The 24,978-nt window shown below is 48.9% G+C and overlaps 1 protein-coding gene and 1 long non-coding RNA gene across 5 annotated transcripts; one reads left to right on the top strand and one right to left on the bottom strand.

Moving 5' to 3' along the window:
- Positions 1–19,778, bottom strand: hdx (highly divergent homeobox). Of its 4 annotated transcripts, XM_088597150.1 has the most exons (11): positions 19,545–19,778; positions 16,142–16,210; positions 15,425–15,571; positions 12,966–14,174; positions 11,893–11,946; positions 10,071–10,217; positions 5,722–5,923; positions 3,505–3,587; positions 2,681–2,776; positions 833–955; positions 1–326 (listed from the first exon to the last, which is right to left on the bottom strand). In XM_088597150.1, the coding sequence occupies exons 3-11, from the start codon at positions 15,569–15,571 to the stop codon at positions 186–188; spliced, it is 2,202 nt and encodes a 733-aa protein (XP_088453276.1). In that variant the 5' UTR covers positions 16,142–16,210; positions 19,545–19,778; the 3' UTR covers positions 1–185. The 4 variants fall into 4 exon arrangements, with proteins under 4 accessions (XP_088453276.1, XP_088453274.1, XP_088453275.1 ...); XM_088597148.1 differs by lacking the exon at positions 16,142–16,210; XM_088597149.1 differs by lacking the exons at positions 16,142–16,210; positions 19,545–19,778 and adding an exon at positions 18,530–18,716.
- LOC148654003 (uncharacterized) lies at positions 18,740–23,483 on the top strand. Its single transcript, XR_015924915.1, has 2 exons — positions 18,740–19,397; positions 23,178–23,483. It is a non-coding gene; the product is annotated as an uncharacterized LOC148654003 (long non-coding RNA).
- The last annotated feature ends 1,495 nt before the right edge of the window (positions 23,484–24,978 follow it).

Genomic DNA, 24,978 nt, shown 5'->3' on the forward strand with positions numbered 1-24,978 from the left:
TTGTGTTTTTCCTTCATCGGTTTATTTTTGCAGAATAAAATATACCCATCAAAACTCAATAACGAAGCTGGCGCCTTCCCTGCTTAACAAGGCAGAGTGATACGCAGCAGGGAAGCGCTCCCAGCACAGTCAGATGTGTCAGCCAGCAGGCACGGTGAGGGACAGGGCGTGACGAGGGGGAGGAGTCACAATGGGCCCGGATCCACCTTCTCCTCTGATACAGAGGAATAGCCCTGGATCATGAGCATAGACCCGCTGGACTCCTCCGGCCCCGGATCCAGCTCCAGGTCTTCTTCGATTTCTTGAGGTAATTTGGATAACAGTTCCTGCAGGGGAGAGACAGACATGGCAGAGTTGAAATAACACTGCCTCAGGTGCGCTTTCCACTTCATTGCTCTATTTAGAAAATAGCCTGGGTCAAATGGCCCTGTAATGGGGGTCTTCTTTCTTTTATTGGAACGTTTCAAACTTTGTCTTCTCTGTGATGCCCATCATACAGATGCACGATGAAAACAGCACTAGAGGAGAAAGACACTCAATACCGTTGTCTCCTTGTCTTCTACGTCTATATTTGACTATTCTCCCCAAAAGGCCAAGGTTGTGATGAGTGTCCCCAGCCACCCTTCCTTGTCTAACAAATATGAAACATTCTTGCCCGTTTTACCCTCTAATAAAAACAAAACAGTGCAGGAAAGCTGGAAAATAACATGAAAATCATCCAGGCTAGTTTTGGAACCCCTACAGGCAACTGTAAAGGCTTTTGATCGTCTTATCAACTTACCGGCATGGAAAGGGCTTCTTGAACAGAGCCCTTCCAGCCCGTCTTCCTTACCTGCTGTTTCTCTGTGTTGTTGCTCTTCACAGCGACCAGCAGATTCCGGGTGAAGTTTTGTAGCTCGTAATATTTTTGTTTTTGGTTCTCTAGCTCGTTCTCCAAGAATCTGACCTCTTCGTGCTGAAAATGAAAGGGGAAGGTCTTAGCATCTACCCGTGTTGAATGACTGGACTGTTTTGGTTTTTTTTGCCAGCGTGAGCACCTGAACAAGGATGCAGAAACTACTGCTGAGAACTGGCTCCCCGAAACACAGGAAGTGGGGCACATCACACCATTCCTGCCCTGATCCCATCTCACTGGGTACCAATCACGTATCCATGCATTTATTTTGGAAGTTCATACATATAAATAGCCAGAACAAGAAAGTCACACTAAAAGCTGTTAACAATTAACCCATGGAACTCAGTGATTAAAAAGCTCAGAGCGGAAGTCCCAATACTGAGTGGAGTGGAGACTGAAAACCTCCCACTGCAGTGGACGGTGTCTAGGCCAGCTGGCCACGTCGCTGTCCAGCACTGTGGCTAGATCAGGTCACCAGCTCTGGTGCTGCAGAGCCAGAGGCCTCCAGCTTTCAGCCTGATCCAATTCCAGGTCTCTTACTGGCTTACTGTATGAAGAGTCATATCATCGTAGGCCGCTGACTTAAACAAGAGCCCATGGACACAAGTGGACATTGTGTACAGCAGGAACTGAATGCAGGGGACACCTCCTTGCACAAAAAGGGTTGTGGGTGCTGGGATCAAGCTCTCCAGCCGTGCTGGTATAAGATTCCCTGTGAGCAATTCTAGGAGACAAATGCACGAAATTCCGACATGAATGAGCTACTGGTGTCTGAACAAGCAGTTAAAAGGTCTCCTCTTTCTTTTTGAACTTGTATCGTTTTCCTTAGGATGTGAAATGTTAAGGATTGGAGTTCTTCAGGCTCAAGATGGGGGGTAAGTGGTCTGGGCAACATATGACGTAAAATAAATATATTATTATAATAATAACAACAACAACAACAATAATAATAATAATAATAATAATAATAATAATTTCCAATACCATACTTAAAGAGGCATCCATAAAACTGCAGAAGTGAGCCTTTGCATTTGCAGTTAGAAAGCATTAATAGACTTGTTTCATGCTCCTCACTTGAAGAAACAGTAATAACACTGCTGTCTGCAGTCTTTCTCGAAATGGTTCCAAAGCATCTGAGAAAGACTGGCTTCCAGCCTCCGGGACAACAGTGCGTTATGCAGACCCTGCCATACGACTGAGTGTTAATGCTGCTCCACACTTTGTTTGTTTTTAAATGCATGTATCCAACTTCTCCGTGTTTGTCTTTAATTCAGTCTCAGGTCAAACACAGCTGGACGCACTTCTACACTGTACAAGCTGGAGACTAAATTAGATCTCAACGGGCTTGGCGCGTTCATTAAGAGGCAGCTCTGCGCAGAGGCACAGTCTCATGTTATAACTGGGGTAGCTCTGTGAGAGACTGAAGACGGCCATGAATCCATCTGCAGAACAGAGAACATGACACCTCTCCAGCATCCAGTCCTGGACACGGGGGCTTGGTGTGTCTTTTCAATCCAGAAGAAACTCTGGCTTCTAACAACACAGATCAGCCTATTGTTGGTTTGAGTGGGCCGAATGAACAACTCCATCTAGTTCTGAAGGCACCCATGTTTTATAGAAACACTGGTCTTCTGATACCAGGTTAAGACACCTCTGTTATTGTTAGTTGATCTTTAATTAACCTCCTGCTAAAGATCGGTTTACTGATTGAGGACGGACTGGAAAGAGAACTTGCAATGAAATGAGACCGCTTGGGTGGTCCGCCCTTGTCCAGCAGTACCGCACCTTGTAGTCCAGAAGAGTCTGCATCTGCTCCACGTCAGAACCACTCGCGTCTTCTTCGTCCTCCTCTTCCTCCTCGTCGTCTATTATTTCTATTTTCTGTTGAAAAACAAAGGGATTAAAAGAGGACCGAGCGGAGGGTGGAGCGTGGCCAGTGGACGGGCACACTCACACTTGACATGCGGGACCTGCACACGTCCTCGCACACAGCTGGATCTGTGCACTGGACAGGCTGGAGAGTGGGGCGAGAGGAGCTCATTGAGAGGTAGCTGTCAAGTAACATTCTGCCTGGTCCTGTTCTATAGAACCGGGAAACTCCGTGAGAGACAGGTGATGGCTGATCAGTGCTCAAAACAGAAAGGGACACCCATTCCAGGTGGTTAACTGCAGCCACTGACAGCAAGTGAAGCTGGACAATAAGATGTGGAAGGGATGTGCGGAGATAAGGCAGCAGATAGCACTGGCAGGTCTACTAAGGTGAGTGGACAGAAAAGCCATCAATGGCAACTGTGAAATGTTGTGCTTGCAAACCAGTTTTCCTTGTTTTCAGTGCGTGTTGTCCTGCTCTGCAGTTTTCTCCCACTGCAGTCCCTGGCACCGCTACTATCATTGGATTCTACTGTTTCATGGGTCAAACCCATCTTGACTCAACCAGCAACGCCATGACCAGTCCAGGGCCAGGCCCTGTGACTCAGGCTCTTCCTTTCCTGACATGGCAATCTATCCAGCTATCAGTTCTGTCAAACTGATAACTTTCAAGGGAATGGACTGCTAGCTCCCAGAGCCTGAGGGTCTCGGCGGAGTACAGGACAGCGGGAGAGTCGTACCACGTTGTCAGTCAGAGCCGTGCTGTTTGTCTCTCCATCCATATCCTCCCCTTCCTCTCGCTGGTAGGTGTCACTCACCCCATCTGGAGCAACAGAGAAGCCATCTGGTCACCCACAAAGACACCCAGTGTGAGGAGACCAGTGAGAGCCCGAAACATGTGGTCATTTGATTTACACCTACAGGAAGAAGCTAGACGCACTAGATCAACATGCTTCTATAGAAATGCACCCTCCCTCTCCCACTGACTCCCTCTCTCCCTCTCCCACTAACTCCCTCTTCCTCTCCCTCCTTCTCCCACTGGCTCCCTCTTCCTCCCACTGGCTCTCTCTCCCTCTCCCTCCTTCTCCCTTCCTCCTTTTCCCACTGGCTCCCTCTTCCTCTCCCTCCCTCTTCCCCTCCCTCTCCCACTAACTCCCTCTGACACCTCTCCCTCCATCTCCTGCTCTCTTGCTCCATGGACACAGCGGTATGAGACTCCAGCACAGACCTGGATCTCCAGATCCACTGTGCTTTTTAAATCCATAACAGTTGCATTTTTTCAACTTAACAGCTTAATTTAACCGGTCGAGCAGCAGTAGTGGAAACAATAGGGACATCTTTGTCTGCTGTCTTTGTTTTTAGAGGAATATTAATTAGCCAGATAAAAAGCAACGAGCAAGTAAAAGACAGCGCCAACTGCTCCCTGCAGAAGAGATGTGTGATGAACGTAGGCCATTGTTCCTTTGAGCTTTCGAAAGCTTAATTAATCAGAAATCCTCTGCAGTGCATAATGGAACCAACAGTTATTTTTTCTCCCGCTAGACTTTGGCTAAGGATGTGATGTGTAAGTGTTGATTTTAGTAAATTGTCCCAGGAAGTCTGTATTACTCAAAACAGGCCCGGGAGACAGGAGTTCAGGATTCATGGACAAGATTTCATCAATGGTCTGTTTCTCGACCAATAGAGAGGCGAGGCAGAGCTCACCCAAGTCCAGCTCCTTTCTCCATACCCCAGCAGAATACACAGTAAACCCTGGATGGCCAGCCCTGGTCTGGGAGAGGAGGAACGCTTAGATCATTCATTTCTAAAACATTTAATGCAAAGCCTTGCAGCAATTCTGTTATCAAGCCTATGGCAGGTGATGTGTCCAATAAAAGTAATTTAGATGTCATTAAAATGATCACACAATTATTCTGTTCAGAACCTGGGCCCACTTGACTGTAGTGAACAAATGAAGTTTGTAAACCAGCTGACAATGTACATTTCTGAAAGATTTTCTAAGCAGATGAGAAAGCCACAGAAACCATAGAGAGGTTTAGGGCTCTCTGTAGTCAAGGCTGAGAGCCCGTCCAGTATGATCAGGAGACTGGGGGAAGAGGAGCAGGCCCCTGACTGAAATACAGCTCTGGCTAGCAATGGTCTTTCTTTCTTTTAATTGCTTTTGTTAAAATACATGTTACGTTTTTGCCTAATTGGTTGCTGCTGAACAAATCCCAGATGGGTCAAGAGGTACATTTGAGCAGTACATCTGGACCAACATTTCTCACGCCTGGAAAGCAACGACAGTTTTCAGTTCTCGGTGCGCCTGGGCTCTTAATGGCCTGACTGATTTAGACTCATCTGGTCTAAATCCATGGTTCCCATTCCTGGTCCTGGAGGAACACTGTGTTGCTGCTGTCCCAGCTGAGCTCTAAATCACCAGCGCTAAGCGATGCTTCGAATTGATCTGCTGTCTTGTTTAGACTCCTGCTTCAGTGTTTCCACACAACTTCATCATACAAGTCATTACCCAGTCTGTTCTGAACCGGATTACCTTTATTTGTGACTAAACAGCCATTAACAGGCGAACGGTTTATAATGGACAGGCACAGGTGGGAAGGACAGTTTATTTTACTTGTTACTATTTCAGGCAGCACACCTGAATCACCTCAATGAGGAACTGGGCTGATTCCAATTACAAACAGCAGCCAGCGCTTTAAGGGCTGAACACCAATTTAAAAAGCTGCCCCAGGTGGGAAACTGAAATCCATTAGCCTGGGATTCAGAACTCATTCGCAGCAAAATCCAGCAGACATAGCGGTACCCCAGAACTAGGGCTGGGGTTGGGAACCGATGCTTCCATGACCACTGCTCAAGGTCAGCCTGCAGTGCTGGGTCTCTCACTACAGGATCGATCGGCTTGGGTGAGCGAGCTGGAAGACCGAGTGTCGTAGCAGAGGAAGGCAGAGCAGTCTCACCCTCGGACAGACAGATGGACACCTCGTCATTGTGGTCACTGTCCTCGGCCAGCTCGGGGGTCTTGGCTGTCTCTCCACCGGGGGTCCGCCCCCCCGGCGACCCGGGCTCCGGTTGGTCGGTGAAGTCGGCCGGCCCGCCCTTTGGGGGCGGGATCTCTATGCCCATGAGGCGGTACTTCCTGCGGCGGTTGCCAATCCAAGTCTGCAAAAGCAGCAGAGAGAGAACAGCCCGGGGAGCCGGTCAGTGTGAGCAGCCGAGTCCGCGCTCTCGTCACGGGGCGGCCAGGAGGAGGGGAAAAAGAAGAATGTAAAAGTGCACTTCAGCTAATGCCAGCTCATTCAGCACACTCTATTGAAGTGACCCAGCAGGGGCTTCTTATAAGCACACTCAATGCTAAACCTGCGAGAAACCTAATGACAGCTATCAAAATGTATGAGACACTAGTATGTGGCTTCCAAATCTGATTATGTTAAACAGCGCAAGCCAGCGGGGTGCCTGGATTAATTTATTGATTATTCTGGAGCTCAGAGGAGGGTGCACATTATCTAGATGATTGCGACGGCAGCCTGCTTTCTGAGCTGCGCTTTCAAGGTAAGTCACATCACCTGCCGAGATGGGCAATTACAGCAATTAAGTGCTTAACCAGGAGAACTGAGCTGATGCTTACCACGTTATAAAGGCTTCAAGGCGTCGCACTTTTATTGAAATTATTCTAAAACAGGCGGAATGGCTTGATTTGACAAAACCCTCCTCGTGGTGGTAAACGATTTTGTTCTTGTTTGATTTCAGCAATCTGTGTCCGTATAATACAGACGCCAGAGCCATTCACAGTGGCAGGTCTAAGGACTTCAGCTTCTCGGCTTAGGTCACGGACTGCGTGATTATTCAGGAGCATTCCCACCCTGCCGGACTGAGGCCGAAGCCAGATGTTTCCTGCAGGCGGAGATGGGGAAAAGTGCCAATCTAATGAATTGACACTCTGGGGAATGACATTCGTGCAGCATTCAGCACATATACTCAAGTACAGATGCTCCTTTTCATTTTTGTTTTTGACCAATGGATTGTGCTCCAAAGAGGGGTGCATTTGTAAACTGCACAATTAGGTGTCTTCTCTCAATCCCCCATTGAGAAGTACATAGTTCACTTCCACCCAGTTTCATTAAAGGGCTTGGAAACCCCAACACAGACAGACAGATGGCCCAACGCTGGGAGACACACTGCCAATAAAACATGTGGTCTGGCAGCTGCAATGCAGTAGACAGTCAACCTCTTTATTCATGCAAGAAGAAAAAAGAAACTTTTGCAACTTCTAAACTATGCAACTCTGCTAAAAATGACACAAATCCTTGATGAGTAAAGTTCTCTATCCCCAGATTCCCAATCAGGGCTTTTAAAATCAGGATTGAGGTGAAACACACCTTAAAGTCACTGGGCACTTCAAACAAATCGATTATTATACTGTAATATCTCATAGTGGAAAACCACAGTCTTCTCTGACCTGACATACATTGACCATGAAAAGGACATATTCTGAAACCAAAGATATTCATTTCTAAAGGAAACTATTCAGAAATGTCTGTATTCAGCAAAGCACCGCTTACACAGGTAAACACAACACAGATGAAAACGAGCTCCCTATTTCTGTCTACAGAAACCATGAACAGTGTTCCAGCACTGTGTTCTCACACAAAACCCCCGGTGTTCAGTAACTAAGTTCCTAGCTACACATTGAATTTGTTTTTATTATTTCGTGATGAATTTGATTCTTGCCTGCCTTATAACCATGATCTCTCTTAAGAATTTCGCAGGATGGAATTGATTGTTCCCTCAAGAGTTCGCCTTCCTGCCCTGGGGAACTGGCCCTCCTGTGTGTCTATTTTCTCACACAGTACTCAGCTGCCCCACCTGGCTGTGGGGTGCATGCACAAGCTTTCTGACACCCAGAAAGACTCCTTCAGTGCTTACTCCCGCAGATTAACAGGTGCCTGCACCATTCTCCGCCCTGTGCGTATTCCGGGATGAAGGAATTCAAGGGCCACTTAGCAGGTGTGTCACGGCCAGAAGGTGTAACCAAACCCCAGTCGCTGCACATTTACAGAATCCGAAGTCAATTCTATCAGCTCCTCTTGGCCACTGTGGCCAGTGCTCAGATGAGGCCGAACGTGCAACAGCCCAACATGAGCACCAGGGGGAGCCTTCTTAATTAATGTAATGTGCTGTGCTGGGCGCTGGATTTTTTTTTTCTTCTGCACAGGAAATGGCAGGGATGTGTTGTGCTCCATACAAGAGCTCTCTCCAAATAAATCAGAGGGCCAGGATCGCCGGCCTTGTTTTCAGGCAGATTGTATCTTCCTCAAGGAAGGAAGTACTTGGATGACAATGAGGATAAAATCTCCCCCCCCCTCACCCTTAGTATATGTTTTAGTAGCAAACCTTGTAATGAACAATCAGATAAACTGTGTTTGTCTGAAGGATTATAATGTTCTCCATCAATAAAGCGTGGATCTGGTCAAAATCCATACTTGCCTGCCCAAGCCCTCTGGAATTCAGAAAACTATCCAGAAACTTGTGCTTGAAAAAAAAAAGATTTTTTTTACATTTAACAGACCCTGAAATCCGTAGCATTGTGACATTAAGTATATACAGTATAAAGGACATACTTTGTACATATTTTCATTGACATCTGTAGGAAAATAGAACAGTCTTTTAAAGTCAAGGCAAAGACCCATGGAAGACAGTGTACTGGGGGAGATATTAAGCCGTTTAGCCGAGCTCTGTCAAATTAGTACAGTCAGCCTTGATCTAGAGATAACACAGCTGCAAAAAAATCCCATGCACAATGTGCAGCAGACATAAACATGTCCTGTTGATTGGCACCTTAATCTCCATCACCATGCAAAGTTTGACATAAGAGAAGGCTTTTATCCCAGGGGCATGAGAGTTCTCCTGGCACAGGCCTGCTGTCTGGTACATGTATTGATGCTATTTCATCTCAGTTGACACTGTTCAGACTGCATTCCACTTCACTGGACTTTCTCTGCTGCATCATGCTCTGTGTACATTTTCAAAAGCTAGTGAGTTTCATCTGATTTTAAATCAGGTTTTTGTAACCATAGAACAAATGACTGCACAAGAAAGTGCAGTTAAAACTGAGAACAGGAAACACTTCTTTGCACCAAGGGCGGTGGGAGTATGGAACAAGCTACCCTGCCATGATATCAAAGAAGATACCCTAACTTCTTTCAAGAAATGACTGGATGAGCTCGATAATGACCTAACTACCAAACAGGCTCAATGGGCCAGATGGCCTCCTTTTATTTTCGTAACAGTTCCTATATTCTTAAATTGCATTGCTTCTATTTCAGCCCTTGTAATAGATCAGGGCCAGGTGTACATATTTCTTTATGTGCAGTCTTCTTTGAAAGACTGTGCTTTATTTTACTGCTTAGTAATTTCAGCCACGGCTGCCTTTTTTTCCTCTCTTCCTTACATTAAAAGTGAACAAGGTCACCTTATGTAAAGCCTCCTTCAGCCACCCCCCCCACTCACAAGGCCATCGGCCTCATTCACTGATGAGCCTCCCCCTGTGTGAATCCCATTTTCTGTGCTGTGTTACAAATCAATACCGCATTGACCCCCAGCACTGTTTAAATAGATATACAGTATGAAGCTGCTCCTGAGGTTTCTCTCTGTTGTACAGCAGTACTGCATCTATTTCTGGGTTCCTCTTCCCCAGAGAAGTGTGCTCTGTCTCTCCAGATTTCCAAACATCCTGTTATTCGAATCAAAGCTGCTGTAGCTATAACCCAGACTCCCAAAACACGAGGGCGGTCAGTTTCAAGAGGCTTTTTAAGTATACTTCCAGCATCTAGATGTTTCCATACTCCGCCGTGTCCTCTCCTGATCCCTCTCTCCTCACCCTGCTGATCCCTCTCTCCTCTCCTTGCTCCTTCCTGCTCCCTCTCTCCACTCCAATTCAGGACTTCTCTCCCTGCTCACTGTCTCCTCTCCCCGATCTGTCTCCCCTCCCCACTCCCTCTCTCCTCTCTCCTCTCCCCACTCCCTCTCTCCTCTCCCTGATCCCTGTCTCCTCTCCCCACTCCCTCTCTCCTCTCCCTGATCTCTGTCTCCTCTCCCCACTCCCTCTCTCCGCTCCCTGATTTCTGTCTCCTCTCCCCACTCCCTCTCTCCTCTCTCTGATCTGTCTCCTCTCCCCACTCCCTCTCTCCTCTCCCTGATCTCTGTCTCCTCTCTCTGCTCCCTCTCTCCTGTCCCCGTCTTCTCTCCCTGATCTCTGACTCCTCTGCCTGATCTTGTTCCTACTTTCCTCTCTGCTCTGTCCTCTTACCTTGATGATTTCGCAGTCCACACTGAGCTCTGCAGCCACAGCTGTGATCTTCTCCCTGCAGATAGAGCCCAGGCTGGTCATCCCATTGTCCCAGAACTTCTTCAGTGTGGCCAGGTCCCTGTCGCTGAACTGAGTCCGGTCCTGCAGCTGCAAGGAACAGACAGAGCCGCTCTCACCTGGGGCACCTCAACTAAACACAGCGTCTTCCAAAACCAAAGAGATGAACATAAGGTTCCCATTGCAAAGCAGTTTGACGTATTCTACAAACTGCAGGCTCTTGTAAAAATCATTATGTAGAAGTCATTCATGGACAGCAGAGGAATCTCCATAGTCGTTGATGATGTTATAACTGTACCTCTGTTTTCCTTCCAAAATTATACATGATAACAAAAACCACCTCACACCGATTGGCAGCATACACACACCACAGTGTGCAGCTTGTAAAACCTATAACGGATGAAAGAACTAGGATGACAGAGAGCCTTTACTGCCTGAGAAAGATTTTGTGTTCATCGTTTTGATGTGCAGACCCCCTACCCCCCCAGAGAGCTTCTCACAGTCACGCAGCGGGGGGCTGTGCTGCTCTGTCGGACCCGAGCGTGTCTGACATTCTCACGCACAGATCCCACACCACCCTCGCTCCAGGCCGGGATCAAAGCGACACCTGCTGCCACCCTCCAGCCCCGCCCCTTCGGCACGGCATATGAAAGCCCCCCTAGGGCCCCACTGGTCTGGCAAACTCCTCGTTCGTGCGGCCGAGCTGCAGATCAATACCCTCCCAGCCCCCACAATCAGCTCGCGCCCACCGCTTCGATCCACTCCGGCCCGACCCTAATCGGGGTCCTACCCCTGCGGGACACAGCTCTTCCTCATGGAGGGCCTTGTACCATCCTCCCAAGTTCAGCCAAGTTCTCAACCAATCAATCAATCAAGATCCCTTATTGATTAATAAAGTCATTGTGTTCAAGTTCAGAGTCGAGTCAAGGTTAGCGCACTCAAAGGAAAACCTTGCACATTACGACCTGGATATAGTCCATTACAGTACAGTACATTGTGCTCATTAAACAATCAGAAGCATGGCACAAAATCACCAACTAACCTCAAAGCCTAACGTCAGCTTTACCAACCCCCCCCACCCACACCCACACCCACACCCACACATTCCCAGCCACAAGCACAATCAAGCACACAGACTGGTGTTACCATCATCACCATCAGCACGTTCTGGACAGCAGTAATGATATTAACTACATCGCGCTGTGATCCACACTCAAAGTCATGCCAATGCACTCTTAACCACAGCCACAACAACAGCAGCCCGGTCCTGACTGGCACTAAGGGGGCGAACTGTAAATTTAGAGAGAATTTCGGGGTGCACTATGGGGTGGGGAAAGCACTTTTAAATGCTGCCAGTATTCAAGTGACAAGTAGGGGTCAGAAGAAAACTGCTGCCAATCGCCCAGATACAGAGCCAAGTCCAGATCAGTGCATTCAGGCTGAAAGGAAACTGTACCCTCACCACCTGGATACAGTCGGCAGGGCGTTTCCTCTCCAGGCCGTGCCTCTGCAGAATCTTGTTGATTGTTGACTTTATCCTCTACTTCCTGACCCTCACTTCTCCAATTTCTACAGTGCGGAGTTGTATCATTGCACAGCATCGCAACTGCGCGTCGCACAAGCCTGCGATGCTCGTAAAGCAACCTCACACCACAGGCAAACACAGCAGAAGAGCTCGGCCACTAGAGAGATCTCCTGCGCACTAGAGCACACTGCCAACAAGGCGAAGGGGGGCACCGGGGTGACGGGCACTGTTGGCACTTACTGTCCTCTTCCGAGAGTTGCTCGTGATCCAGGGAACGGTTAGATTGCCCGATACCTGCAACCAACACAGAGAGGAGAGGGGCGTAAGACTTCACACCAGGAAGTCATATTCTTGCTGGAATATGCGGGAGACAAATTCACACACAGAACAGGCCGTGGGCAGTCGAAACCACTTCCTGGCACAGTGGTACCAGCTAAAGCCTGGCTCGGCGCCCTCTGCACCCCACACAGCCAGAGCCGCAGTGCCAACTAATACTGCAGCTCGGCCTGGAGAGGCCCTGAGTAACAGCAAGGGATGAGGAAGAGGAGGATCACGCCCTGTCAGAGGCGTTTTGAAAAGTGTTCAGGATTCTTATTAAGGCGACACGTTGGCACTGTGGTTGGCTGGCACTGCTGCCTCTCAGGGCTTGGGTCCGGCGTTCAATTCCAGACCCAGGGTGCTGTCTGTGTGGAGTTTGCATGTTCTCCCTGTGGTCGCATGAGTTTCTTCCAGGTGTTCCCGCTTCCTCCCACAGTCCCAAAACACGCTGGTAGGTTTAATGGCTCCTCTGAAACGTGGGCCTGGTGTGAGTGTGTTTTTCTCTGTGTCTGTGCGTCTGCCCTGCGATGGACTGGTGTCCCGTCCGTATAAAACAAGGCACACCCCCGCATACAGCACGCTGTGGAGTGGCAAACAGATGACTTTATCGCATTTTTCAGTCTTTTGTTTTACATTTAGGTGAAGTGGGCGATTTACGATGCTGCTTAACATGTTGCGAGTCTGAAATCCCAAGGCCTTTCCAAAAGCCGGCTCATTCACTAGGAGAGCAGTCTTTCCCCCGTTCCTTCTGCCCTGCCTTAGAGACCTTACCTCCACCCAGCCTGGCCGTGTGATGGCTGCACACATCTCCAGGAGGTCGGAGGCGCCAGCAGATGGTGCTCTCGGGGAGTCCTGGCCGGTTAGCTTGTCAGGCCCGTGGAAGCGCGCCCCGCTCGTGCCTCTCCGCTGGCTCCCAGCCTTGAGTGCTGAGCACACGCACACAGGCGCCCGGGCACAGGCACGGAGGGGGGGGGGGGGGGGACGGCCGCACTCACCTGGTAGTTGCCGACTCTCTGCGGCGAGCCGTGGCTGGGCACGGCGCTGTGGACCTTGCCAGGGTACCCCCCGCGCGGCGCCGTGCTGCTGAAGAGGGCGCTGTGCCCGGGAGGGTAGTGAGAGGAGGTAGATGGGGCCTGGTATCCCCTGCTGCCGGGGTACGGGGCTGTGGGCGATGAGTCCGAGGAAGGAGGGGTGACACCGGCGGTGTTCCCCGCGCCGGCCCCTGCCCCGCTGTGCCCCGGCACCAGCCCCCCGGGACTGTCTCTCTGCCGCAGAGCGCCTGGCTCCGAGCTGCTGCTGCTGCTGCTCCGGCTGCTGCCGCCCCCCGCTGGACAGATCTGCATCTGCGCCCCCATGCTGGCCAGCTCCTCCTCTCGCGCGTACTCGTCGTCCGCGTCCCCGGTTTCCATGGCAATGGAGAAGCAGCTCGTGCTGTCGGGCGCCCGCGTCCGGCAGCCGCCCCCCCGCTGCCCCGCGGGCTTCTGCTGGGGCTCCCCGCCGCCCCTGGGGGCCAGGGTGAACACCTGCTGGATCCTCACGCCGGCCTGCGCCCCGCGGGGCCTGGGGGCAAAGCTGGGGTGCGGAGCTGGGCCAGAGGAGGGGGCGGGGGGGGGCGGCTCGCTCAGGACGCCCCAGGGCTGGTGCTGCGCGGGGAACTGCCTGGCCCAAGTCCGGGGGGCCCCTGCTGGCTCTGCCCCAGGGCTCGCGGCCCCAGGGAAGGACCTCTTGACCTGGCAGTAGGCAGTGCTGGGGGGGCCCGCCTGCAGGCCCTTCCGGGGTGGCACAGCAGGCTTGCTGTAGATGGGGGAGCCGGCGCCCCGCAGGGGGGTGTGCGCGTGCGTCTGCGGCGGGGGCTTGGGCGCCGTCTTGGCGGGCTCCACGCGGCTGGAGGACGGCGCCAGGGTGTAGACCCCCGTCACGATGACGTCGCTGGTGCTGCTGCTGCTGCAGGGCGGGGAGGAGGAGGAGGAGGAGGAGGAGGAGGAGGGGGAGGAGGAGGAGGCGGGGGGCAGGAGGTGCGCCAGCGGCACCCCCCGCTGGATGCCCGACACGCCGCGCATGGCCGCGATCTCGGCCGCCAGCACGGCCCCCGCCATGGCCCCGCCCCCGCCCCCTCCCGCCAGGCCGTGATTGGGCGGGCCCTGCACAACTCCGTTCTGCTCCGTCTTGGAGGTCAGCTTCCGGCGCTTGTTCCCCACCCAGGTCTGCCGGGAGAAGACAACAGGGATGAGAAAAGTTGTCTCCACACACCACGCCACAAACCCCCTTTGTTTCTCTGACCTTCATCCGAGATGTCACTGCTACTGTCCGCATGTCCACTGAGAGAGAACTGCCCAGTCAAAGCAAAAGAACTCGATGGGGAGTTCGTCTCCAGAAAGTTTTATTCTTTCTATGAACTCAAAGGTTGGATCTTCAAACCAAACTCTGAGGCTGCAGGGAGCATTTAGTTAAAGGCTCACTTAAGTCTCACCAGCTAGGTCTTCTGTATCCTAATAATATAAACTCTAGTAAAGTACTACAGAAACAGAAGAGTCTGACCCTCATACTGGTTCTAGTGTGTATGGACTGCACCTCACAGTTGCTACAGTGCACACAGTGAGAGTACAGGAGTATGCTCAGACAGTGCTACAGTGCACACAGTGAGAGTGCAGGAGTGTGCTCAGACAGTGCTACAGTGCACACAGTGAGAGTGCAGGAGTGTGCTCAGACAGTGCTACAGTGCACACAGTGAGAGTACAGGAGTATGCTCAGACAGTGCTACAGTGCACACAGTGAGAGTACAGGAGTGTGCTCAGACAGTGCTACAGTGGACACAGTGAGAGTGCTGTAGTGTGCTCAGACAGCACAGCAGTGCACACAGTGAGAGTACAGGAGTGTTCTCAGACAGTGCTACAGTGCACACAGTGAGAGTGCAGGAGTGTGCTCAGACAGTTGCTACAGTGCACACAGTGAGAGTGCTGTAGTGTGCTCAGACAGCACAGCAGTGCACACAGTGAGAGTGCAGGAGTGTGATCAGACAGTGCTATAGTGCACAGAGTGAGAGTCCAGAAGTGCGCTCAGATAAAAAATAGTGCACATAGTGAGAAGGCAGTAGTGTTCTTATACAGCATAGCAGTGCACTAGTGATGTGCGGTTGTGAGAAACGAACCCGCACCCACCTGACCCGATTTAAAATGATAAAAGTACTGACCCGAACCCGGTCGGAACCCGCTCCATTAGAAATTAGACCGAACAACAGGGATGCGGGGGTCGACTTTTTTTTTTTTACCTGCACCTGCCCGCGGTTCTGAGAAACGAACCCGCACCCGCCCGACCCGAATTAAAATCTTTTTTTTTTTTTAACCCAAGCCCACCTGACTCGCGGGTAAACCTGCACCTGCCGGTGGATGGGAGTCAGCCCGCGCACCCCTACAGTGCACCCTGTGAGAGGGCAGCAGTGAATTAGGAGTCTTACCCTAACCACACTGAAGTCCAGCTTGGCCTCCTGGGCACACTGCAGGATCAGCTGGAAGCAGCTCTTGCTCTGATTGGTCATTCCATTGTCGTAGTAACGCTGCAGGATACGCTGTTGCTCGGCAGTGAAGACAGAGCGCAAGTTCATCTGCAGGGAGAAGACATGTCTGTGTGGCATCCTCCTAACTCCCAAAGTAAACCGGGGGTGGCCTGCTCTGCACGTGTGTTTTTTCCCTTTGCTTTCTGCAGTGTGACACACTATGACAATACCTCTTCAGGGAGTCGTGCTGAAGGATGCAGGCTACCTACAGCTTCAACACAAACTCAAGTGTAAACTCCCATTCCTTCCCCATTACCGGCTCATCTGCACAAGATGACATTCCTCCTGCACATTGCCAGCTCTTCCCGGGACAAGGATGGCAGCCCCATCAAGCAGTCTTCCAAACCCACATCAGACCCCATCCCGAACACAACGATTTTGAACCCTAACCCTACTCCCGGGAACCCTGCAGCGTTCTTCCCCTTTCAGTCCAAGGGTGTCCAGCTCTAGTCACAGGGCACCACTTTATCTGCAGGTTTTCATTCCAGTTCGGTCTTTCATGACCCAGGTGAACTACATATACACTAGTAATCCCTCTGAAGACTAACAACAGGAAACTGTACCTTGAGTGAAATAAATAGTTTAAGTAATCCACTATAAAGGACCTTGAAAACTCACATATACGTCAAAGAAAATGGCTGTCCATCCTTCCAGAGGACAGCAACACAGCTGACAAATCTTCAACCTCTATGAGGAGAAGAATGAAGAATTTGGAAAGACTTCCCTGCTCTGTAGTATATTGCAAAAATGGTCAAATGGCAACCTTTTTTTAAAAGAATTAAAAGTTTCAGCTCTTGGCTGCAGATAATCCTGAATCAACACAGCGATCTGCAGCACCTGGGATAACTGAGCAATTAAGGATCAGTCCCTGACTTACTGGAAGGTTCAAAGGCTTTTGGGTTACGGACTCCTTAGGCCAAAGGAGGACTGAAAAGCTTGCAAGCATCGGGCTGTCTGATCCTGGACGTGGAGAGGCAGGGTATCTGCAGGAGCTCTGGGGTCTCTGGAAAGCAGCAGCAGCTGAAGAGCCAGAGGCTCTGCTCAGCTGGTGCCCTTAAACCAACAACAAGTGGTTGCAGCTCAGGAGCTACTGTCAGTGGGAAGGGAGACCTGTAGACACACCAGCCCCTCCAGGACCAAGTCAGAGACCTCGTGTGATCCGCAGATATCATTCACATTCCACCAGGGGCCTGCCCCACCCTGCTCCTCTCCGTCCCAGCAGAGAGAAACGCCCTGACTGAAGCCCCCACTGGCCCAGCAAGCGGCTCGATCTGAATATTTGCGACTTTCGTTTTCTACTCAGAAGTCTGGGATTATGTTTTTATGCGCAGTTGAGAAAGCGAGTCCGGAGGGCTGAAGCCAAACCCCGCGCATCAAACGGATCCTGTGACGAAGTCAGTTAAGGGATCGGTTGTGCTACTCAGAGCTGGGCTGGAAGAGGACCCAGCAGGTGTGGGGTCACCAGGACCACGGTTGGGGGGCCCCTGTATCACACTAACATGCACGCAACCCTGCTGACATCACGTGGGGCCACACAGGACCAGGGCCACACAGCCTGACACCTCTCCAATTCAGTGCAGCTCTTTAAAGGCACCTGGCTCTTTAATTGCGATACTGATCCCAAGAATCAATTAAATAATTTAAGAGCTGGCTGTAGCGACACCCTCACCCGCAGGGGCTGTGAGTTCAGTGTCCCTGATCAAGGGTAAGAGCTTTAGAACAGGATTGTCCAGTCATGGGCCCGGAGGACGTGTCTGCACGGTTCTGAGGCCAGGGGTCCCCAATCCTGGCTCTGGGGGCACCCCCACACCCGCTGGATCTCAGTGCAGCTGAGCTCTCTACTTAAATCCTTAACTCAACCAACAGGCCACTTGGTTACAACATTTGCACCTTTGTACTCAAAGGCTGGACATTTGAATTAGGTTGAGAAACAACAACAGTGACAGGCAACCTCTTACATGTTTAGGAACTGAAACCCAGGAGTTTGCATTAAGCCCATTATCAGGCCGATTCAAGATTCAACTGTCCGAGTGCTCTGAGGAGGAACACAGACCAGCAGGTCTGGGGGGGGTCCCTGCGGCCAGGATCAAGACTGAGCCCCTGTTCTAGGTCTCCTCGGCAGCAGGAGAGCTGGAAAAGGCTATTCAAGGTAAAGCGCTGCCACTAAGCCAAAAACGAGCCGATGGATCTCGTGAGGAGCCGAGTCTCAAGAAAAAACGCGCTCTCAGGGACCACAAGGCCGAGGAAGGAGAGGACAGAGAAAGTCAGGATAAAACAGGGTTCCCGGCCTGGTCGTGGTGACCCCCACCCCTGCTGTTGGCACCCCATTCTGCCCTTCTTAGATCGCTGACGCCCTCCAGGGTCTAAGCAGTTGCTTCATTGGAATATTTACATTTTGTTTCTAGTCACAAGTCTGGGGTTTTATTTCACTGACAAACGACAACAACAAAACAGCTCCCACCCGGGTAAGAGCTGGGACCCCAACAGCGCACATGCATCTTGTTCTCATGAAGTCAACGGAGGGCTCGAAGGTGTCAGTGGAGGCTGGGCTGGAGCTGAGACCCCCAGGTGTGCGGTCAGCCGGACAGGGAGAGGGAGCCCCCGGGATACGACATCGGTATCTGCGGCTTGTTCTGCTTCCCCATCGGAAGCGGGGCCTTCAGCCCGCCGGGGCCGAGACAGTGTGGTTATTTATAGCGACCAGTTATCGCCACCTGTCATTGTCAGGCTGACGGAACTGCCTCAGAAGGAGGAAATTAAAAGAAAAAAAAAACACCGCTCCTGTCTGTGTCGTAAAAACTGTGAATAAGACGTAAGTAATCGCAAGCCCGTGCAAAGCTCAAAAAGAAGCCGAGTTTCGAGAGGAGCAGGAGTTTCAACACACATTAATCCTTTCAGGTTGACGTCAAAACAGGAAACGATGCATATTAAATACAATTGGCATGCAAATTTTATTCAAATCCCCCGTGTTTCTGCCGAAGAAAATACACTATTTTGAAACCGTACCTAATGACATAACAATTTTCTTATTTTAAAACTTGGTCTGAAAAACAGCCGATATGTTAATCATCAGAAGGAGAAGAGTACAGAGAGCATCGATGTTCGTGCATTCCTTTTGGATCGCCAGGAATATTCAGAATTGAGCCAACAAACACAAAAACAAGTGATCTTGCATTTTGAGACGAGGTAATATCAATGCTTTGTGACGCCGAAGACACAAATCGAAACGCGCCGTATCACCAACAGTTCATTTAATTGTCTGAGAAGCGTAATGGCGCTATGGATAGACGGCATCAAGTCAAAAGTCAAATAAACAAGCTATATTTGGTAGAAGCGGTTTCGCAGGCGCCCCCTCAAAAAAGACCACTTTCACGGGGGAAAACAACATCGCATTGCCTGGGTAGATTTCTCAGCACCGCGCTTTAGCGATCACAGACGGTAGTTCAAAAGCTTACGAAATAGGAAACGTTTACTTTAAAAAAATAAATGCCAGCGAATTCATTAATGACGGAAAAGGCTCAGACAACCCCTCTTCCTGCCCGCGGTCAGGCAAGGAAAGGGTTACGTCATTCCTCGCTGGGCTTTATCTAGCGGCTCAGTGCGCATGGCCGCTGTGCGCGCTATTGATCGCATTACAAAGAGCGCTGATGATGAAGAAAAACACACATCCACCCAGTTCACGACAAGGGCAAAACTGATCGCCGGAATAGAAAGCTCGCACAGGAAACCAGTGCGGTAAACTTTCGAACTTATAGCTCCGGGTGAGGGCGAGCGGCGCGCCGCGACTTCCAAGGCGAAGACTGTGTGGATGGAAAACCGGGCGAGGTGCCGATAAGGAAAACATCGCAAGGCCCTGGAGGCCATGCGCCTGCATGTAACTAAACTTTTTCTTTAAATGTGTTTTTGCGGTTTCCCCGTCCTAAGTTGGGCTGCAGTCTGAGCCCCCTGCTTTTCCCAGGGGGCCGCCTGGCCGCCTGCCGAGAAGTACGGAAAGCGAGGAGATAAATAATTTGCCAGATACCTTTTTTTTTGGTGAGAAATCAAGCGAACGCTCGAATTCAGCAGATTTCTTCCCGACTCCCTGCGCCAGACAATGAAATCAAAACGTCCGATCATCAATTCTAATCATGATTGTGACGTGGCGGCAGACAGGAGCCAATGGCGGCCCGAGATCAGGACTGTGACAGCCGCAGCCGCCTGAAAGCCGAGCGCCCCTAGCCCGCCCACCGTTGACTTTGTCGGGGAGAGAGACAGAGGGAGGGAGAGCGAGGGAGACAATTTGTGGCTGTTTGTAGTTACTGACCCCCCGGCCCTCTGATTCAGGCCGATCCCTCTTCACCCCCCCCCCTGCAAACCGCGGGAATGAACTGGCAACAAGCTGTAGCTCTGTGTAATAAAAGATGAATGGGGGGGCCCATCGTGTGCTCAAACTGATAACGGTGTGAATGTGCCTGAGGTAGTCTCATAAGGTTACTGGGGGGAGAGGGGATGGAAGTGAGGTTTAAGAAAATGCTCCGATATTTGATTATCCTGCATCAATGGGAAACGCATTGTCTCTGAAGCCTTTTATAATTCTCACCAGTGAATAATCGTTTTTTTTCAGCCTTTTACATAGAGTGGGGCTTTTTATAGGTAACACCCGATCTCCTGTATAGTTTGCATAAGATAATTCTTACCCTCTGTATAAGCAAAAAAAATGAGAGAATAGTCTTAAACTAAGCCAAAAAAAAAAAAACACCACATCAAGAAGAATGTATGGTTTTGCATGTATGCATTAGACTTTAGAACAGGTCAATAAAGGAAAAATCGACATTGGCTACATTTATTTTTTTTACATTCATCAATAGTTCTAGAAGTATATAAAAATAAAGATACCAGTAAAACATTTAAGTTATACCAATGTACAGTGTGTGCAGACAGGTCCTAATTAACCTACCTCCTATGTATTTTGGTATATTTAGATCACTTGATCGATAAATAATTATTTTTTTAATGTACCGGGGGTTTTATCAAAGTATTGAACTTTGGAATTTATATTTTAATTGATTAATAATGCCCCCTCCCACACAACAGACTGACACAATAACGTTTTAGAGCTTGTGGGAGCTGGCTCAGTGTTTTTCAACTGAAGGCATTTTGCAAACATAAAATGACTTTCTAAAATTGGTAAACGCTGCTGCTCTGTGATGTCTTGTGAAACTGATCGTCACTGACTCCGTTTCACTTCTGAGATGTTGAATCTTACTGACTGTTCACGGTTTTCAATGCAGTACTTCCAGTGTAGTTTCTAAATAAGTTTTAGACCTCATTCTGGAGAGGGAAGAGGTGATAAAAATATTATCAGTATTTTTAAGCGCATATGAGCAGAAACAGATTTAAATCCTTTTTATTTATAAAAAGGTTAATAACTATTTATATCCCTTTCCAACATCATGTGTTGTTCATCATGCTGAAAAGCAGAAAGAGAAAAGAAAAACTCACAACGTGTCAGCCACTTCAGGAATCCACAATAACATTATACAATGGTACGTTACTGTTAGAATTCAGAAACTCACCACTGTTCACAGCTCTACCTGGCTCTGGTGGGGTTTAAAACAACAGAGCACACAGCTCTGGGTTCTGAACATGTATAAAAGATCTTAATGTGTCTGGGGCTTGACTGTGGCACTGTAGCACTGTTTTGTGTCTCTTATCCTACAAAAATGAAGAGACTGACACTTGTAAGCCCAAATTCTACCAGACTGGTTTAGAAGTAGAGATTGATTTTTTTTTTTACTGTGAACATGTCATTTCTTAACCCATGTGTACCTGTTACAGGGAGACCCTGCACTGGAGCTCTCTAACGTAGATCCTGGAGAGTCCCTGGACTGGTCAGTCTCGTCTGGGCGTTGTTCTACCTGAGCTCTCTGATGCTCTAATTGTTTAATTAAGCGCAGAGCTGCGAATACTTCTGACCTGGCTCTGGGGTCTTTTATAAATAACGAAGTTAATGTTTTTAATAATCAGCTGTAACGGATCTTAAAATCCTGTGTATGTCACCTTCTGGAATATAATTAGGTTAATTGCCTACTCAGGTTGGCCCAAGGACCTGAAAGAGCAGTCTTCTCTTCCTCTGGGACACTCCTTGCTTCCCTGGTGTGCTCCTGGGTCATGAACACGCCTCTCAGTGATTTAACTTCTCTCTGCAGGAGATCAACCACATTGATTTACACCTTATTAACACGCGGGAGCCCTGTGACGAGCAGTTTTAATCCTGTCACTTTTAGCCAAGGTGATTTTCCTTTCTACAGCAGTGTCCCACCTGGGCTTTGACCCCACAGCCTGGGAGCTACAGATCCCAAACCCTGACCGTTCCTAGATATCAGCCCTCAGGCGAAAGAGAACCTGTGTGATCTAGTCTAGTGATCATCTAGTTTCCTCGCTGTCCCTATAAACAATGTTAAATATTATTTGTCTTCATTTTCGCATGGGGCGTGGCTTCAGCACTGCATTCTGGGATGGGACACAGTTTGTAAAGGACTTTCAGAGACGTGGCAGCCGCGTCAGAGGCGCAGTGGCCAGAACAACTGCCTGGCGGCCCTGGGGCCCTGGGTCCAATTCCAGACCTGGGGTGCTGTCTGTGTGGAGTTTGCATGTTCTGCCTGTGTTCACGTGGGTTTCCTCCCACAGATCCAAAACTTGTTGGTGGGTTAATGGGCTTCTGGGGAAAATTGGCCGTGGTGTGATTGTCTGTGTCTGTGCCTGTGTGTGCCCTCCGCTGGACTGGTGTCCCATCCAGGATGTAGCCTGCCTTGTGCCTGTTTTTTACCTGGATAAGTCCCAGCTCCCCCGTGACCCCGAATGGGATAAAGCAGTTAAAAAAGGGACAACAGCAGCATCAGTGCTGGGAGACTTCAGTATAGCACATAGCTGCTCTGACTAGAAGCAGTGGCTGAGCCAGTGGTATGAAGTTAATGCCAAGACTATTAAGAACAGTGTACTAATGATTTAAGCACCCACAGTTGACCTTAATCTACCAAAATACATAGGAGGTAGGTTAATTATGAACTGTATATTGGTATAATTTAAATGTTTTACTGGCATCTTTATTTTTATATACTTATAGAACTATTGATGAATGTATAAAAATAATAATAAATAGAGTCACTATCGATTTTTCCTTTACTGACTTGTTCTAAGGTCTAATGCATACACTTAAAACCATACATTCTCCTTGATGTGAAGAAGTTTTTTGGGCTTAGTTTAAGATTATTCTTTCTCATTTGTTTAGTTTTACAGAGGGTAATTATTTTATGCAAACTATACAGGAGATTGGGTGTCTCTTAGCTGTAGATTTACTAAAGATCAGAGAGCATTACAGTTCTGACAGCATGACAGCACCGTGTTTTTTTAGAAGGAATTATAATTAAATTATATGACGGTGCTTTTTTCTCTCCGTTTTTCGGTTTAGATTGTAAACAAGTTTTTAATCAGTCACGGACATTTCAGCAATACGGTAAATATGAAAGTTAGGAACAACGTGTATAAAATTGCAAAAAACTATCTGGGGTATGTTTTATGTGTTCTTCTAAGATATTGTGAAATTTGTTAGGATTTATTGTTATGTAACAGTTACCAGCAAGTAACATGAAGCAGCATTTTTCGTTCATTGCAGATTTAATGAAGATTTAAAATCAAACCTCGCATCTAGTAGGACCAGCTACTATACGAGCTGTCAGCCTGATGGTCATCGCATTTTCCGAAGGTGTATATTTCTCCAGCAGGGGTCGCTGCAACGTACATTAAGAGGTCCCCGAATGATGCAGTACTTCATAACATCTTTGAAAGAATACCCTGTTATTGTTATTCTTTTTTCACTTTGCTCGCCGGATTAAGATCCATGTTTAACAGTGCGTGTAGCTCTACTTTACGAACAGCAAAAGGAACTGAATTCAATAAAAACACGTTTTTGTTTCCAGTTTCCTGAACTGTAACGCGTCATGATAACGTGTGTGACCCCGAGGGAGGGGACCGGTCGCCTGCGCTCTCCTCTCCTTTTTGGTGAGCTTGGGTGGGTCGTCGGTTTGCTCTTTCACCACCTGCAGGGGGACTGCGTGGTTTCTGCTTCTAGCGGCTCCGGATTAAACACAGAGTGTGGCGTTCACTTCGTAAAAACAATTTCGCGTCGTTTCTCCACCGCGATTACACTGAAAAAAAGAACGGGGAGCTTTAAAAGTAAAAAAAAAAGTGAGGACACCATTACACTGGGAATTAGAACCTGCCTGTAGGAAGAGTATATTCTAAACCCGTCCCTGCAAAAGTGGTAGAACAATTCTATTACAATGCAATGTTATGTATGAGAGCCAGTCGTGACACAAAAAGAGCTGACGCACACGCTGAGACGCTTGATTCACGGACGGCCTTTGGAAAAAGAATAAGAGGGAAGGCCGTGGTAGGGTTATAATTCTACAGATTTCGGAACGAATCGATTAAACTTAATTTTATTTCGCAGTGGTGTGCCCTTATCTCATTGCCACATACCTAGACACCCGCTTTGATATTTTTTGGTGCTGTACTCAATACTCAGTACGTTTCATAGCTCGAATCAACTCGAGATGAAAGTCACTCATTGGTGGATAATTAGGAATAAACTACAATACGGGGGAAAACATCTTTAAGAGCGCAGACCACTGCAAAGGGCAGTTCTGAGTATTTTGTTACGTTCTTAATTTCTACCTTGTCTGGGGGGTTGCCGGCTGAAGCTCCAGCAGGGACTCGTCGGAGAAGCCCCGTGTTCATAATAATGTTCATATTAAACCGTGAAACACGGGCCACAAGAAGCCAAGGGAAACCACGTGGAGCTGAAAACTGAGAAAGGAGCCAATGTCTTTACCCAAAGGGGTGTGGGAGTGTGGAACAAGCTACACCGCCATGTCTTCCTTTATAATAATGTTTCTTTATTAGCCCTATACAATTTCTTGCATTAGGAATTCGTCTTTTCACAAAACTCAGCTTTTCTCCACGGAGACACAGCCAGGGAGAGAAGCTTGGGGTCAGAGCACAGGGTCAGCCATTGTACAGCACCCCTGGAGCAGTTGGGGTTGAGGGCCTTGCTCAGGGGGCCCAACAGAGTAGGATTCCTCTGCCGGATTTGAACCGACAACCTTCCAGTCACAAGCGCTTATCCTGAGCCACAGAACCACCGCTCCGCCTAATGAGACAACAGACAGCTAACTACTGAACGGGCTGGAATGGTCTCTTCTCAGTTCTCCCTGGTGTTATGTTCTCTAAGCAATAGAACAGTTTCGCTGTGCACATACGCTTTACAAAGTAATGTCAGTAAACTGTTACGTCAAAGTAACGACTGGATTTAGTACCGTGTAAAACACTACACTATGAAAAATAAATAGAAACAATAAACTAAAAGGAGCGGCTTAAAAAATGAAAGACCCAGGAGTGGAAATGCATTTTTCAAA

Source organism: Lepisosteus platostomus, chromosome 10 (genome assembly GCF_059453375.1).
Source record: "Lepisosteus platostomus isolate fLepPlt1 chromosome 10, fLepPlt1.hap1, whole genome shotgun sequence".
Classification (NCBI taxonomy): domain Eukaryota; kingdom Metazoa; phylum Chordata; class Actinopteri; order Semionotiformes; family Lepisosteidae; genus Lepisosteus; species Lepisosteus platostomus.

Bases quoted from the DNA above. Each gene is read 5' to 3' on its own strand.
- hdx (XM_088597148.1), bottom strand. From the start codon at position 15,571: ATGAACTTGCGCTCTGTCTTCACTGCCGAGCAACAGCGTATCCTGCAG. The intron at 11,947-12,965 runs GTGAGTGCGGCC...TGTTGGTTGCAG, and splicing joins AGAGAGTCGGCAACTACCAG to GTATCGGGCAATCTAACCGT. The intron at 956-2,680 runs GTGCGGTACTGC...TTTCATTTTCAG, and splicing joins AGACTCTTCTGGACTACAAG to CACGAAGAGGTCAGATTCTT.